Raw genomic sequence first — 17,308 nt, forward strand, 5'->3', positions numbered from 1 at the left:
CACAGTCTGACATTTCTAGCCATGTGACATCTCATTGTCTTTCTGGGAGATCCCATCTGTCCCAGGAAAAGACAAGGGGCATGTATAAGTGTATGTGATCTGCAAGGGTGGATTCATAACCAAATTGGTTGAGAGTGCCTTCCACATGGATGAGCGGCCCAGAGAATGCCACAAAAAGATTCCCCAGACAATAACGCTGCTGCCACCTGCTTGTGTTCTTCCTGCAATGGTTGCAGGGTGTTTGTTCTCTGATGTTTCACTCCTGACACACCAACTTCCATCTGTTTGATGAAACAGAAAGTGTGACTCACAGGGAAGGCAACCCTTTGCCAATCAGTGGTAGTCCAATTCTGATACTGCCATGCAAAGTGAAGCCTTTTCTTCCGATGCACCTTTGTTAGCATAGGTGCAGTGACCATCCGTCTGTTTCAGAGCCCCATGCACAGTAGAGTTCACTGAACTGTTGTTTTAGACACACATCTGGTAGCCCCCTGGTTCATTTTCATGGCCAGCTTCTCCACTATAGCATATCGGTTGGCTCTTCATAGCCGACGTTCACCTCTCACATTAATGCTCCACTGTTTACATATCGGTTAATACCAATGGTGCTATTTGTCCACTCACAATACACTTTCACCCCAGCAGCTTGTGAACAGTTCACAAACTGCGCTGTTCAAGAAATACTGCCACCCTTGGCCCGAAAAATTAATAATCATCCCTTTTTGCAACTTTGGTAAATTGTGCCTTTCACCCATATCAACAACGAGTGATATGGGAGCAGACTGCCTATCGCTCACCTTATATACCCACCAAACCAGCCCACGATACGTCCCTGCCTTCATGGGCTATGCGCTGTCATAAGCAGGAGGTGGTCATAATAATCTGACTTGACTGTGTAAATGACAGCAGCAAAACTGTTGGCAAATTACATATGTAAATGTCTGAATCTTGGTAACACTTTACTGCTGTAGTAACATGCTTCACATGTTCAATTTATATCCTTTGTTATTGAATTGGAATACACGATTGCACATTATATCCACATTCTGCTTATAAAAACAACAATACAAAAACATCAGGGAGTATTTACCAAATATGTATCAGTATTGTAACATTTATTGTACACACAAAGAGTAGGAAGGAGGATGTCATCAGACAATGACCCCATCCCTTATAAAAGATTGGGCCCCATTGATATCTATCTCCCAGACTTGAAGAATTGCTATAATTACTGGAGATGTTCCTTTTTGACTTATGTGCTGATGATGGGACCAGCTACTAACAACACTGGAGTCTGAAAAGTGCATGTTCTGCTTCCTCTGGGATTCCTCATGAAAAATTCTCTGTGATGAATGTTGGCCAAGACAAGGTGATATGAAGTTTACCCTCATGTTCTCGCAGAACACACTGAACACATAGGAAAGCGCACTTATATTAATAGCCAGATATTAATCAGCAGCAGGGTCATTCCACTGTCAGCATCACCTTTTACTCAACAGTAATTAGTCCCATCAATAGTTTTTCCCACTTATACACTGTAAATTCAGCTCTCCCTACGAACAACATGTGTAATTCAGGACATGTCCTACCTAATATTCCCTCTGCATAATCAATGTCTAGAATATGTTTAACAGCAAGTCCAGTGAATACAGCTATGATGTAGTCTTTCCCTATCTCAACCCTTTATAATGTCACATTTCCTTCTCACTATAACTAGAACACAAGAGTGCATTATAATGGAATGGTAACATTATAGATCATCTTTTTTAGAATGTCAATATAGATTTTGTGTAATCCTTCTTTAACCCCTTAAGGACTTGGTCCTTTTTATTTTTCAATTTCGTTCTTTTCCTCCCCACTTTTAAAAAATCATAAGTCTTTTATTTATCCATCAATGTAGCTGTCTGAAGGCTTGTCTTTTGCGGGACAAGTTGTATTTTTCAGTGATACAATGTAATGTGCCATATAATGTACTGAAAAACTTTCAAGCGAAGTCAAATGGGAAAAGAAAACATAATTCCGCAATATTTCAGGGGGATCTTGTTTCTACAGCGTTCATACTGCAGAAAAAAATAACATGATACCTTGAAGCTTATGGTTTCCAATGGGTTCTTTCACATTAGAAATGTTTTGTAGCCTGCAAGAACCCATTGGAAACCACGGGCTTCACATACATGAGTTTTATAGCGAGATTTTGTTGGCCATGTGAAAGAGGCCTTATTCTGTGGGTCTATGATTATAATATGATGTCCTAACCAAAAAAGTGCAATTCTGATATTGTGTTGTTTTTTTCTGTTAATATTCGTCATGCAGGATATGTAATGTGATATTTTAATAGATTGGACTTTTATGGACGCACCAATACCAAATAAGTTTTTGCTTTTTTTTTAGAAATACGGGGAAAGTGTGTTTTTTTAAACTTTTATTTTTTAATAATTAATAAAACTGATTTTTATCTTTTTTAAGTGCCCATAGGGAACAATAACTTGCAATGGTTTGAGAGCTCATGCAGTATGATGTAATGCTATAGCATTACATTATACCATGATCTAATAGGCAGTCTATCAAGCCAAGCCAAATGCATGGCTTGACAATCTGCAATGCCAGCCCTGGAGGCCTTTAGAGGTCCCTGCCTGCCATGACAACTGAACTGCATTGTTTTTTTCTTTACATTTATTTACATTTTACACAGTACCCCAACTTTTTTTAAATTGGGGTCGTAGTTTTGGAAGGTATGTCAGTTATGGTTCAAAATTGAAATATCTCTGAGCAGTGCTAGGATCTTGGGTTCACACGAATGATACTCTCGCGTGAGTTTTGGGCAATGCGCACAAAGCTCGTACTAATATGAAATACATTCTTTTGAATGGATTCATTCACACGAGCAGTTTTTTCCTCGCAGCATTGCAGCAAAAAAAAAAATCGCATCATGTTCTATCTTTGGGCATCCCTATTGTTTTCAATGGGACCTGGAAAGACATTGCACGGAGCTTGCATGCCGTGTGATGTGCATGCAAGTGTGATACACTGTTTCCCATTTAAGTCAAGGGGAAACACTTGAGATGTTTTCACAAGCATAAAACACACACATGAGGATCGCAATTTTACAGAAGCAGCATGATTTTTAATCAAAAATGCTTGGCATCGCCGTGAAAATAACATGCTGGCAAGCGCGATATCGGAAGAGTGCCTTGGCCCGATATCATGTCCACCCATGTAAATGTAGCATAGGAACAACATTTTCATTGAGTTTCCTTTATTATTTCCATGTTTGTATGTGTTTCCTCTGGGTACTCTAGTTTTCTCCCACACTCAAAAACCATAAGGGTTAGTTAGAGCCTGTTCCCATCAGTGCTCAGGGGTTTTGTTTCCCCACTCTAAGGGGCAGCAAAATGACACTCCCTGGCTAAATGGATCCTTCTTATGATAGGGCCGAACATTACCTAATACAAACCATTGACTCTAATGGGGTCCATTTGGTTTCCAGCCAGGCTTTTGGAAACAGTATGTTGTACTATTTAGTCCTGTCTTTAAATAGAATTCAGTAATGGAGCTTCCAAACAGAACCTCTGATGCTGATATGAATAGTACTTTAAAGTGGTAGTCTGAAGACTGGGCAAAATTCTCAAAATTTACCAAACATTTCCACTTATTGCCATTATTTAAAACATCCATCTTAATCATCAAACTGACCTCCAGTACCTTTTTTTGCCAACCTGCACCACTGCAGATTTCCAGCCAGCTTCAAATTTCCACATTGTTATTTAACATGACCTCAAGAAAGTACAAAAACTCCATCTCCCACAATGCCCAAACTGCCTCATCATTACAGAATGTGAAGGCACTGAGCATGCCTGGCCAGTAAACCAGCTGAGCCTACAGGTCATAACCACTGGATGCCAATGAGAACTACACAGGGGGGGGGGGGTCGCAGGTAAAACAATATCTCTGCAGCTTTTTAAAACAAGTTATAATATCTTGTAAAATTACGTTCTCACCCCATGAAGTATATAACCATCACTTTGAATCACCGGAGTACCCCTTTCAATAGCTTCCTATGAAATTCATCGTAGCGTGTGCACATCCCTGAGATGGAGCGGTTGTGAACCACACTGGTAAGTTCTGCAAATATATTGGTGCTATAAAAACAACACAAATAAATAAAAATGAAATAAATAAATAATGCTGATGTCTTCACTATCTGACAACGTGATGAGTTGGGATCATTAACCCACTGGGAGACACATTGAATATATTAGTCCTGGACCTTGCTAGATGATCATGCAGAATCATCTGCTCTGTTTATGGAACACTAGACTAAATAGATACAATTGCGTCCTGATCAAAAAATGTTACACTGTTTACACTAAAAATGGTCATCTCTGTATTTTTGTCACTTTTGATACTAAATATTTACATTCAGATCCATAGGGGTGCAAAGAGTAAAAGGACTAGAATGAATCAGGCTTGATGCAATCAATCTGGATGGAACATACTTATTAGTGTGTAACCCCTTCCCCATCTAGCTGTGGCGGCAGAAGGGATTTTAATTAAGTGCAGGACTAAAAGACAAATGTGTTTTTGTTGCCAGTGCTTAGACGGAGTGCTGATTCCAGATCCAGGGATCCATGTCTGCTCTTGCAGCCAGGAGGTAGGGCTGAGAGAAGAGGAGCAGGGTAGCAGGAGCTGACTTTCTCACAGTCTCCTTGTAACAGAGAACAGAGGCAGACACACATTCTCTCTGCCTTCCACATGCTTGTGCTCTCACACTGCTCCAGTCTACTCCTAATGCTTCACCTCATGCTCCTCTACCTGCACTCATTGACTCAATGGGCTTTTAGGATCCTAACCGGCTGCACCGTACAACATCACATAGATTTGTTTGCAAGATTTTAAAGCAATTCTACAGTGATTATTTTTTTTCCAGCTTGTTTTTTTCCATTTCCACTGAACGGATTTGTCTTACTTTCTGACACATTGCATATATTTTCTCCTATCAATAAGGGATTAATGAAGCTGGAGAATAGTCAGTGGTGGCTGTTACTATGATCATTTGGGCATGAGATCTTTGTGACTTAAAAGAGGAAATAAATGTACTTGAAATAGTCTGTGTAACTATTGGCAGTGCTGAAGAAAGTGGAGTTTGCCCAGCTAGAGTGAGCCAGCTTGTTGTGCCTTCCAATACCATGAGGAAGGGTCTGGAAACTGCCAGCTGCGGTCTTAGACTCGGATACATCCTGCAAATGTGTTTCCTACCTGCCCTGGCCATACTGACTGCCGGCAGTACTTTTGCAGCTCAAGGTAAGAACTTATTCTTGGGCAGGTAGGGGAAAAGGGCAGTAGATAAGGATGAGCATCTCAGCCTGCACCGTCTTTGATGTGTTCAGTATATATGCTTCTATATGTTTTTACATATGTGTGATGCATGAAATGTTAAATACTAAAGACTAAAGTATTATAGTAGTGCTACCTTTATTGGCGAACCATCCGAATGATGCATGTGTGATGGAGAGACTAGGGCAGAATAGGTTTGAGTTCCAGACATCATTCTTGAATTGTATGTATGTGGTCTTGAAGATAGAATCAATTTAGGATTTACAGTCAATCAATTGACTTTGTATTTTGGAGAGTCAATGGAGTAGAGAATTTTTTTTTACATTTTGATTATCTTTATGAGATTAGACAGATTTAACGGAGATTTGGACTGAATCACCCGCTGGAGATGGGGATTTTCAGATCACCTCATCTTCAGTCGGTATGAATGTTATGAGGACTTGGTGAAGCATTACACGTTCTTTCCTCTCACTTTTACATTTCCGAGCGGAGCACTGTGCAGTCTACAGGAACTCGTTACTGGAATGAGACACAAGCAGGGCATTCAGTGCATGATGTGCAGAGCTCTCGCCTCTAACTAGTCCCCCTTAACAGAGCAGGGTGGTACCAGACTGGATGCCAGCCTGTCTGCTCCATATACATTGGGCCAGGTATAACTGGGAGTAATTAGTGATGTTCATTCTGCTGTGAAATATAGTACATAGCAAACAATTCAGAGCATCATTATATCCACATAGGCTTTCATGGATTTTCTCTGGTTTTCTCTGTATCACGGATTCACACCAGTTAAACACCCTTTACATTCCAGATTAAATGTTATATGTAATGCTGCAGCATTAGAGAGTCATGATAAATGTATAGTGGAGCAATTGATGCATAAATTACATAAACCAAAATGGTTTCATAGTATTCAGCATAGAATGGTTTACATTTGCCATAATTATCATTATCATTAGTAAACTAATGAGCTCATTTCTAACATCTCTAAATCGTCATTAGATTATGGTTCTGTACAGCAAACATGAAGCTCTCATCCAATATAACTCAGTGTTTTCACTAAGTTGCTGCACATCCGTATATGCTGCAATACTAATATATAGGTAATTGAGTCGAAGTAGCGGAGAAAACTTTGGTGCATCGGATAAAATGGCATGAACACATCATGGCCAATATATACACACCAGATATACTGTATACAAGCAACAAATAGCAAAGTGGAAGCTAAGTTAGGCTACAATTTCTCCGTTACAATGAGTTCACCAAATCCGGATTGCATTATCAGCAATGAGGTGAACCAGTTTTGGCCAAGATTGTATATTCACACAAAAATGTGTTTTCATATTGACGTCTTAGCGTAATTGTGATTGAAGGAAGAGCTTAGATAATAGAGACAGTTGCTGAAAATTAAGGTAGAATCAGTACTGCGAGATTTCCAAATAGGTTTCCTCCTTAGATAAAATTCTTCAGAGAAACCAGGATGGGCTGGTGGGAAATAAGATCAATAAAGACAATCAGCCAAGAGATAAAGGGATTACTACCTTGAGAAGAGAATGAGACAAGAGAACCAAGGCACATGTTTCCTTTTACGCTTGGGCATGTGGATTTAAATTGATAGCTGTTTATCAAGTGCGTTTGATATCCACCCAATCCCCCCCCATGGATATGATGATAGTTCTTGTGGATTGTATCTATGGAGTCCAGGGGAGCAGAAATTAAACCTACTATCCTCTAACTAAAGGAAGTCTTTAAAGGCACACAGACCCATTAGCTATCAGCTTTGCTTTTTAAATTATTGGAAAACCTAGAGCTTTCCTTTGGCACATGTGAAACTGGAAAACTCTTACATTCTTTGCACACTGTAAACCATAGTGCAAATGGAAGCAATTCACATTTTATATTGAAGTATAAAGTTTATGGCCTAGTTTGGCTTACTTATTTTATTTTTTTTAAGAAATTCAAAAAGAAAATCTGTAATTGCAAATTTCAGGTTTATGAACAATTGGTAGGAGCAGAGTAAAGGTAAAAGTGCTTTACATACTACTGTATAACCGTAATAGTAGAGATAAGTGGAAGTCAGCAAGGGCAAGGTCTTTTCAGGTTGTATTTTATTGTTTGTGTGTTTTTCACATGATTGAAACCGAATGCAGGGCTACACAGAGCGCATTGTAGTTTATAGAAGAAGCGAATGGTGGAATCTAAAACAAGTATTTAGTATCAAGGACCTTGTATTTACTATCAAGGACCTTGATTCCACAGGCTTCAATTAAAAGCTATATGAAGCAGAACGCAGTGTTAAAAAGAAATCCTTGAACATAGCCTTGTGGGCCTGATAGGAAGTGTTGGTATTAGTTCAGTGTATTATAGATATTACTCTATCTATTATCCCATTGCTTAAAAATATTGCATGCATATAGTCCTCTGGGAAGTTGCTTATGCTTAGCATATGACACTGATCCAAGAGGAGCTTCTGTCAAGACGGTAACAGCATATTCTCAAAGAGAATAACCCCACTTTATCATAAGTCTTGATCTGTAGACATGATGTCAGAAAGGTCAGAAGAGATACATATCAGAGCATCTTCTCCAGACATTACAAAGAGACCAAGACGAAATGCAGAAAATTAGACTATGTGAATATCTAATACAAGTAATAAGTTCAACTTTTTTTCTTGTCTTGGTTTTAATCCCCATGGCCAGTGCTGCAATGAGAAGAAAGACATTTTAGCATTAAGAAATGACTCATCAGACATATACAGTATATATATATATATATATATATATATATATAGAGAGAGAGAGAGAGAGAGAGAGAGAGAGAGAGAGATAGAGAGAGAGAGAGAGATAGATAGATAGATAGATAGATAGATAGATAGATAGATAGATAGATAGATAGATAGATAGATAGATAGATATCCCCACTTTGCCTTGTGTAGAGACTGAAGCAATAAAGTCATTCCGGTTCAGTCTGTAAAGTATCGGCTTCCATTATGCTATCACAGCCCATTCTCTGGTAGAGTCATTTTGAATACTGTACAGTAAATATACAAGTCCATAGAAAGTATAAAGTGGTTTATTCTCTTTATAGGCTTCATTTGAGTGCATTACTCCGCACTTAAGGAAAATATATGGCATCTGTTGATAAAACTCCTTCAGTGCAGGGACTAGAAGCAAGTTGTTCCAGTGAGTGGGAGTATGGTGCAGAAAATAATGAAGATGAGCAGATTTGTTAATGCTTGTGAGAAACTGTTTTATGGTTCCTGGAAAAATGCTTAGAATTTTTTTCTTAATCAGCTGAACTAAGCAGCTTAGTCCTGTTAGTCACAAAAGACTAAAAAACGGTATTGATGGGTCCAGTGGATACAAAAAGGTAGCAATGGATTACTAATTCTATTCATAAACTGTAGTCCTTCATCTTATGCCAAAGTACAAGAGAAGAAATTAATGTAAAGGTAAAAAAGGAATTTAAAAAAATCGCTGGATTAGGAGCAGTTCATGATCACTTGGACAATATTAGCTGTCTGTTCAATGTACAGCACACTAACTGTAACTTTTATATTGTGGAAGTAATGGAAATGCCAACACCTAGAAGAAGATTCCATCTGTTAGACTCTATTGGTGTTTAGGTGTGACAGTGCTATTTATTAAGCAGTATATAGTATATATCAGTCAGTTGTCACAACTTGTAATATACTATTATCACATTTCTCAAAAGAAGAAGCCAAAGGGCATTCTGCTCGGCTACATTTGTATAACGCAGAAATATATTATTACTACATTATTATTATTGTTGTTATTATTATTTGTGAACTGTATATTATTTGGATAGACAGTATAGCGATATAATGGTTAGCACTGTTGCCTTACAGCACTAAGGTCCTGCATTCAAATCTGACCTAGGACAATATCTGCATGGAGTTTATATATTTTCCCTTTATATTGGAGGGTCTTCTCCAGTTCTCTGGTTTCCTAACATACTCTAAATATGTACTGATAGGTTAGTAAGCATCCCTTGAAACTGACCCTACTATGTGAACTAGGGTACAAATATTGTCAGTCCCATTGGGGAAATGGACTTATGTAAGGGATGGCGGTCTGTTTGCAGGTCTGTGGAATATGCTGATGCTATATAAGCAGCAGCATATTATAAAAAAAAAACAAAACTAAAGATATAGTCGAATTAACTGCATTTGTTGAACTTGTTATGTTCACTCCCATTAGTTTTCCAACTTGAACAGAAGCCAAATAGCTCAGTAGATTAGTCCTTCTCAACCTTTGGCTGTTCCTAATAACCTTTTGCTGCTTTGTAGCCTTATCGTCTCCATCCTGCGTGTCTAACATGTGGGGCTATCAAGGCGTCATAGACGTATGGGACAGAGGAACAAAGGCTAGGATAGCCTAAACCTGATCACTTCATTATCCGTTGTCATATGTGCTTTATCTATAGATCTCCAGTTATGCTCTCATTATTAGCACTGATTCAGTCCAAAGATTTAGCACATTTGAGTGATTTTATAAAGCCCATCGCTCAAGATTTCTTGACAGCTTTAAGAGGAGGGGGAGCACTTTGTGGGTACAACTACGTTGTCAAGCAGGCAGACGTATAGGGACAGCAGACACAAATTCTTGACCAGGGACAGGTGAGTGGTCTGTGCTTGCGAGAGAGCCAAGTTGAAAGCTTAATATGCTTGAAATGGGTGAGTGAGCATTGCCTTGGATATTACCCTTGTGGTTTCATCATTCTGGATACAGATAAGAAATGTTTTCTCTGATTGACATGGAGGCAGGCAAGCTTTTCAGAGCCACAATCAGACATGCTTTGCTTTCGTTTGTATTTGATAGACACAGGCAGTATAAGCTCAAATATTATCTGGATGTAGATTAAAAGGGAAAGCTAAAGGAGGCGACACTTCATAGACATAACTTTAGTGCTCAGTCTGATGTATTCTAAGGCATGTGATGAGAAACATGTTATGTTTAGAATTGCATATTATGCATTATATATGTTTACCCTGTATATGGCACGTAGCACACTGCGGCTTATTTTTCATTGATTTTTTATTGAGCTTATTATAAAACAATGGGGTGAAACAATTCCTTTCTTACAGAAACGCTCTGGAAGCTTGATCTAGAATCCCATGCTTTACACATTATAAAGCAAGTCATAATCAGTGGCATTGGAACTGGATTCTGTGAAGAATATAAACACTGGACAGGCATCTATCTGGGATGATTTAGTGAATCCTGCATTGAGCAGGGGGTTGGACCTGATGACCCAGGAGGTCCCTTCCTACTCTACCATTCTATGAAAGAAATTTCAGTAGAGAGCACACAAATGTGTAACCCAACCGTAGAAGAAAATATACAGTATACTAAACTCTAGGGAATTATGAGTTAAGGGTTCTTTTGGGCAAAAACTATTGATGACTTAACCTCAGGATAGGTGATCAAAAGTTAACTGCCAGGGACCCGCTGCACCCGATCGCCCAGCCCTGCTGTCAGTATAGCAGGTCAGACATGCATCATAGGAGACAGGACCAGAAGTGGCCAAGAGGATTTCATTCTTATGGAAATCAGTGGGAGCTGAAACAGCTATTACACTTTTGATACTTCTGCCTCCAACACCAATGACAGGCGCGGAAGTGTAATAGTCAGCTTCAGTTCCCATTGATTTCAAAAGGATGAAGCCAGTTAGACAACTTCGGGTTTAATCTCTTATGATGCACATACAACCCGCTGCACAGACAGCTGGGCCAGGTGATCAGCGGATTGCCAGAAATCCCGTGCGGTGGGTCCCTGGCAATTAACTATCGAGGATAGGTCATCAATAGTTTTTGCCTGTAAAACCCCTTTAATATAGGGGATTTTCTCTCCAGAATCTTTATCACTCGGCCAAAGTGGAGAGCGATTGCAAAGAGTATCTCTCACTCTGGAAGATCTGTCCTGCACTACACAAAGAACCTATTGGCTTTGCATGGAAGTTGGACAGTAAAGGCGTCCAATGGCAACATTTGGATGATGTTTTTATGTTCTCTTTGAGTTTATTCTTCCAGTCCTTCTCCTGCTCTGGAGAAGGATGCGCAGGTGTGATGGCTCAGTTCTTAGCACTGCTGCTTTGCAGTTCTGGAGTTATAGGCTCAAAGCTGACCAAGGACAACATCTGGATAACTTTTTTTCATGTTCTCTTTATGTTTATTCGTGTTGATGTTCTTCTCATACAGAGCAGAATGGAGAAGTGTGGTGGCTAAGTTGTTAAAATTGAAGTTTTGCAGTTATAGAATTGTAGTTTCAAATCTTACAAAGGGCAACATCAGGATGAGTTTTTCAAAGTCCATGCAGATGTTATCGTTGATGGACTGCAGCAGAGAAAAGGCAAGAATGTTAGCAATCCCCCTCCCCCCTTCCCCAGCTGATCACATGAGCAACACTACTTGAGAGATAAGCTGCTGCCAGAGGAATTCATTTGTTTTCGAGAGAGATAAGCTGCTAACATTGCTGACTGGCAGTGGCTTATTCCCTTCTCCCTCTTGAGAATGCATGTATGCTTGGACCAGCATTCATGTGTATGGGGTGTGCTCCTGGTATTGACCACTGCTGAAATGTACTTTCTACATGGTTCCCTCAGTTGCCTGGCACTCAGTCACTGCCCAATTGCTTTACCAGCCAGTTTTTCCCATCTTGGTTTGGAAAAGTGACCCTCTGGTTTCAGTATAAAATTCTGTCCCAGGAACAGAGGTGGTATTACCTGCAGTTGTACTTCTCTGCTGTCTCTCTGATCCTCCAGTTCCAGCTCCCATTCTCAGCTGTACAAGATGCCCAATGCAATCTTCAGAGTATCTTTTACTCACAATGCACAGGACGTGTTAGACTAAAAATGCACTATACCTGCTCTCTGATTAGACAGAGTTGCTCACGTGATCAGCAATGGCAAATCAGAGAGCAATGCACAGTGTGCATTAGGTAGTTGGATGATTGCTGAAGCCTTTTGGACAGCCCAAAGCAGGACTCAAAGGCAACTGATTTTGGGGCAGCAGAGAAGAACCACAGGTAATATACCCACTGCCCAAATGAGTCTCAGGACAGAATTTTTTCCTGAAACCAGAAATTGACTTTAATTTTTTTTCCAGAATATTTTGACGTCTTTTAAGGGAAAGAAACTTAACTAGAATTCAGTATATTTCTAGTTGTGTTATTTTGTAGCCTCAGAAGAAAGATACATTATGACAAGATAAATCTCATCTAAGTTAAAAATGTGGTCCAATATTAAATGAAGGAAAACTGAAAAAATGAGCATAGCTAATTAATTAAAAGGCCTGTCTTCATCAACAGTCAGCACTGCACCATTGATACAGATAACTGCATGAGGCAGAGTAGAGATCAGCATGGCAGGTTACCGGACACATCTGTGGGTAAGAATAGTGGGCAGGCATTAGATTGTCCATCATAGATGACAATGTGCCGGGAGGGGGTGACAGTTGGAGAGATGTGCAATTGTATTGACGTCTGCAGTTATGAACTTGGCACATAAAGAGCCACTGTGTGTTTTTCATTAGCAGTCTCAGCAAGTAGATCTTAAATGATGTCCTGTATGAAAGCAGAAAAAGAGCTACTCCCTTTCCCCACTCAGTAAATATTTCCTTCAGTCTTTCAATTATGCATAGGACTCAAGCTTCCCTTGACAACACCTATTTTTATTCATTTGCATGAATGAAAACTGTGATATTGTTCCTTATTAGGAATATAATGATTTCTGAAATATACTATACTGCAGTATATGGGAAATGATCATACATCCACTGCCATAAACAGACAGTATTGCGATGTAACAGATGCTGAAAAGCTGAAGAAACAGGAGTTGGATTACTCATTAGTCCTGACTCTAGTGCTTGAGGCTAACTGTATCCCTTGATGGGGTTAAGAAGGCACAGACCTGGTAATTAAAAGCAGACGGTCACTTTTAGTGGAACTGAACCAACACAACTAAGATCACCGGTCCGCTGACATTAGAAGCAGGTGACCAGGCAGATGCTGATTATGAAGCAAGCCGACTTGCTGCAGGGGATTGACTGGTTTTCTTCAGATCCAGGGAGATTGCTACAAGGTCTGTAAGAAGACATGGGCCATAATGTTCTTGACAGGGACATCATTCAATATTTCTACCTTACTTTACTTAGTTTTTTTGTTTTTTGGGGGTGTTGTCAGTGTAAATTTGATTCCAGTATTTTGAGATATTTCCATTTAACATGGTTGTCTGCGGAGGTTTCCAGGAGGCTTACAAAGTAATACTATGTTGTATATATGCGTGAATACAATCATCACATATATAAATGCGAGATCTGGGATGGTTAGAAAATCAATCTTCAATGCTTTGTTAGCAGTCCTGAAATACTTCTAGTTAGAGAGTAATCCTACACTACAAAGGCACATGAAAGCATGCAACAGGCAGATAAAAAAACATATGGGATTTGGGGTGATTATAACAAGATACCCCATTTACCTAGATGAACTTTTTGCCTATGCTAGAGGTAAGGAAACTGACAAGTACTCCAGCTACCACAAAATAGTGCAAACTGTGCAATATTAATTTATTATTATGGAAGAATTGCTCTTAGGGCCCAATGTCCATGGGCGGATTTGATTTGAGTAATCCGCGTGGGGTACACGCGGGGGAGATCCGCAACTCAAGCTACCCATAGGGATGCACTAGTGTCCACAGCACAGTAAAAGCATGTGGATGTGATTTTTTTTTTTTACGGCATGCAAATTGCACACACGGGAAGAAATCGCAGCATGCTCCATTTTCCTGCGGATCCCACGTGGACGGCTTCCATTGAAGTCAATGGAAGCTATCATATCTGCGGCACAGGCTCAGCTGTCATTGTGGCTGTGCCGCAGATCGGCGGGAAAGCAGGACATTAAAAAAAATAAAACGCTGCTGGCACGTCCGGACACATCCGCCACAGTGAAAAGAGAAGATCCAGGCGACGCAGAGGAGATCCGCGCTGGAGCCGGCTGGATTCTGCTACGGGATTCAGCAGTGGAATCCGTGCGTGGAAGTGAACATTGGGCCTTAGGCCTTGTGCAGACGGGCGGAAATTCCGCGGTGGGATTTCCCACAGAATTTCCGCCCGTGCCCACTGCCATAGGATTGCATTACATAATGCAATCCTATGCACACAGACGAGATTTGTCCGTGTGAAAACACGCCCGGAAAACAAATCGCGGCATGTTCTATTTCTGTGCGGGTCTTACAGAAATGTCATTAGTGACACGCCAGCTCCGCTCTGTGCATGTGCCGGCTGGGCGGTATCATGCACATGGAAGAGTGGAGGAGACGCGGGAACAGGTGAGCCGCACTGGTCACTGCAGGGGCACAGGTTGGATCCCGCTGCGAGAATTCTCACAGCGGGATCCAGCGGGACGTCTGCAGGTGGCCTTAGACAGAAGCCTTTGACAGGATTTGTTTATTTTAGACAATCTCGTGTCATAATAGAGGGCCAGATATGGGTTGACTTCAGCAAGTAGCTGTTTATTATTGTTCTTGTTCTTCTTATTGTTATTGAAAACTTTTGTATTTTGAATAGTATATCTGCCCCAGTGTTCTTTATAGGGCTAATGGAAAGGGTGGTCTTATTGAGACAACCGCTTATACTAAGGATATGTGAGAGATGTCTTTAAAAGCTATGGACACCTTTGGGGGGATTGTTTTTCACTTAATTGCATATATTTTGGGCTGACAATATTTTTAACAATAGGGTTCAATTAAAAATATTGCACTGTTTGTCTTCTGCAGCTTTTTTATATCACTGTATATGAACACTGCAGTCTCAGTAGCAGATCCATCAGTGAAGCTGGACTAACAGAGTAAGATCCTTCAAGATGGAATGATTGTTGGGAGTTTACGCTCCTGTGCTTGCGGATGTTTCTGGATGCCCACCTCCATTCACAAGAAACAGGAAGTCATTCATAGATGAACCACTGCCTGATTACACAAGCCGACTGACATTCTCTAAAATAACCTATGAACAATAAGCAAGCAAATTATCATTTGTCTTTCAGTCGCTGACAGTCTTAACATTGAATGGTTACGTTCTGCACCATTCAGTGAATCTGGACCATAATCATTAAGTGTAACAGAGCTCCTAGTTTCCCTCTGCTCTCTCCTCTCCTGAACATTCTCATCAGCTAATTTATGGCAACAAAATGTATTAGGGTCATAAATTATCTGATAGAAATTGCTGGTCCAGAAAACAAATCGCAGCATGCTCCATTTTGCTTTGAAGACAATGGAAGCTGTCCAATCCGTGGCCCATCCACAATTGAATTGCAAATGGGCCGCGGATTCTGCGGGAAAGCATGAGATTTAAAAAAATCTCTACTGCGCATGATGGGCGGCGCGCCCACCGGGACTTCCGCAAACATCCACAGTGAAGACCCAGACAGGTAAGTAGGGTTCTTGGCTGCCAGCAGGGTTGGATTCTGCTGCGGTTTCCCACATGCGGAATCTGATCCGCCCGTGGACATGAGGCCTTAGACTGCAGTGTCTGTATACAGTGATATGTAGAAGCTGCAGAAGACAAAGAATACTTTTTATTAAACACTATTGCAAAAATGATTGTCAAACCCAAATATACACATTTAAGTGAAATAAAATTCTGCCCAAAGATGTCTCATAGCCTTTAAAGATTTAGAGTAGAGGCTGCTTAAATTTCATGACAGGAGTCTTATGCTGCCTATTCATTCCAGTTATCAGCTGAATTCTGGAACATGAGCAAATCCCTGCACATTCCATTTCATTTCTTGCTGAATCAACTTCACAAAAGTAAACTTGACAAAAATACTAATTCCCCGTGAGCAGGGACTAGGTACATACGCCTTCCTGCTTCACCCATCAGATGACCAGCGGACACTATTCACTCCTCGTCAGAGTGCCAGTATTTTAGATGCTAAAAACGTGTAGTCTGCACTGCTGTACTTGTCACTAAAAGTACAAAAACTCTTATCACAAATGATCCCATTCTCAGATAATGTAGTCCACCAGTGGAAACCATCTGAACAAATACATCCATCATTGTTGTCATAGTGCTGGTGTGAATGGAAGCCATAAAGCCATAATGAACAGAGCAGTAGTGTGTACTACACAATCTACAAATATTTGCTTGAAGGCGGCTTTACATGGGCATATGCGTTTCTGCACGTGGATCAGCACAACGTATTTGGGCTATGAACAAGTCTTTTTTGTGTTTGCTCCAGCGCATTTTACTGTACTTTTTCACAGTGCATGTTCATTTGCTCGCGGCTAACGCTTCCCAATTTAAATGGCTATTTAGCCAAATGAAGTCCAAATATGTCCTTTTTTCAGTGGAATTATGCATTGTTTTGTATGCATCTCCTTGCGTATTGCATGTGCATTTGCATACTCCCATAGACCTTCTATGGGGACCTTTGGAGCGCAATTAATCAGAAATATAGAGCATGCTCTATTTTTTGGCGCATGAGAAATGCACATGCAAAATCAGGAAATAAGAAAGAACCCATTGAAGTCAATGGATTCTATTCTCTGCGCATCTCCTTGCGTATTGTTTGCGCATTTGTGAACCCCCATAGACTTCAATCGGGGCCCTTGATGCACAAATATGCAAAAAGATATAGCATGTTCTATTTTTTTTTTATTTTTAAGTTTGGTACTGTGTTAGCCAGTAAATCAAAATGTGATTGTTTCCAGCAAGAGAAACCAAGTAATCTTGTAGATATGATACGTTTAATGGCTAACAAAAATACGTGATGTTTATGCAAGCTTTCAGACTTTTACTCTCAGTCCTCCAACAAGGCCTTTTTAGTATGTACAGTTTATATAGTGCTTGTATATCTGCAATTCTGTCCAGTCTGAGATTGTGCATGTAGGTTATATAGCTTGAGTGCTAAATTAGGCTGTAGTCGTAACACATAGCATTGTAATGAGAGTCCATAAACCATAT

The 17,308-nt window shown here is 40.1% G+C and overlaps 1 protein-coding gene across 2 annotated transcripts in view; it reads left to right on the plus strand.

The window, feature by feature from the left end:
- Nucleotides 1–4,745: 4,745 nt before the first annotated feature.
- UNC5C (unc-5 netrin receptor C) overlaps nucleotides 4,746–17,308 on the plus strand; it is a 358,450-nt gene continuing 345,887 nt past the window's right edge. For both annotated transcript variants that reach the window (XM_066574021.1, XM_066574023.1), the window contains exon 1: nucleotides 4,746–5,301. In XM_066574021.1, coding sequence (XP_066430118.1) covers nucleotides 5,187–5,301 — 115 coding nt within the window. In that variant the 5' untranslated portion in view covers nucleotides 4,746–5,186. The remainder of the gene's footprint in view (nucleotides 5,302–17,308) is intronic.

This window comes from Eleutherodactylus coqui, chromosome 7 (genome assembly GCF_035609145.1).
Source record: "Eleutherodactylus coqui strain aEleCoq1 chromosome 7, aEleCoq1.hap1, whole genome shotgun sequence".
NCBI lineage: Eukaryota > Metazoa > Chordata > Amphibia > Anura > Eleutherodactylidae > Eleutherodactylus > Eleutherodactylus coqui.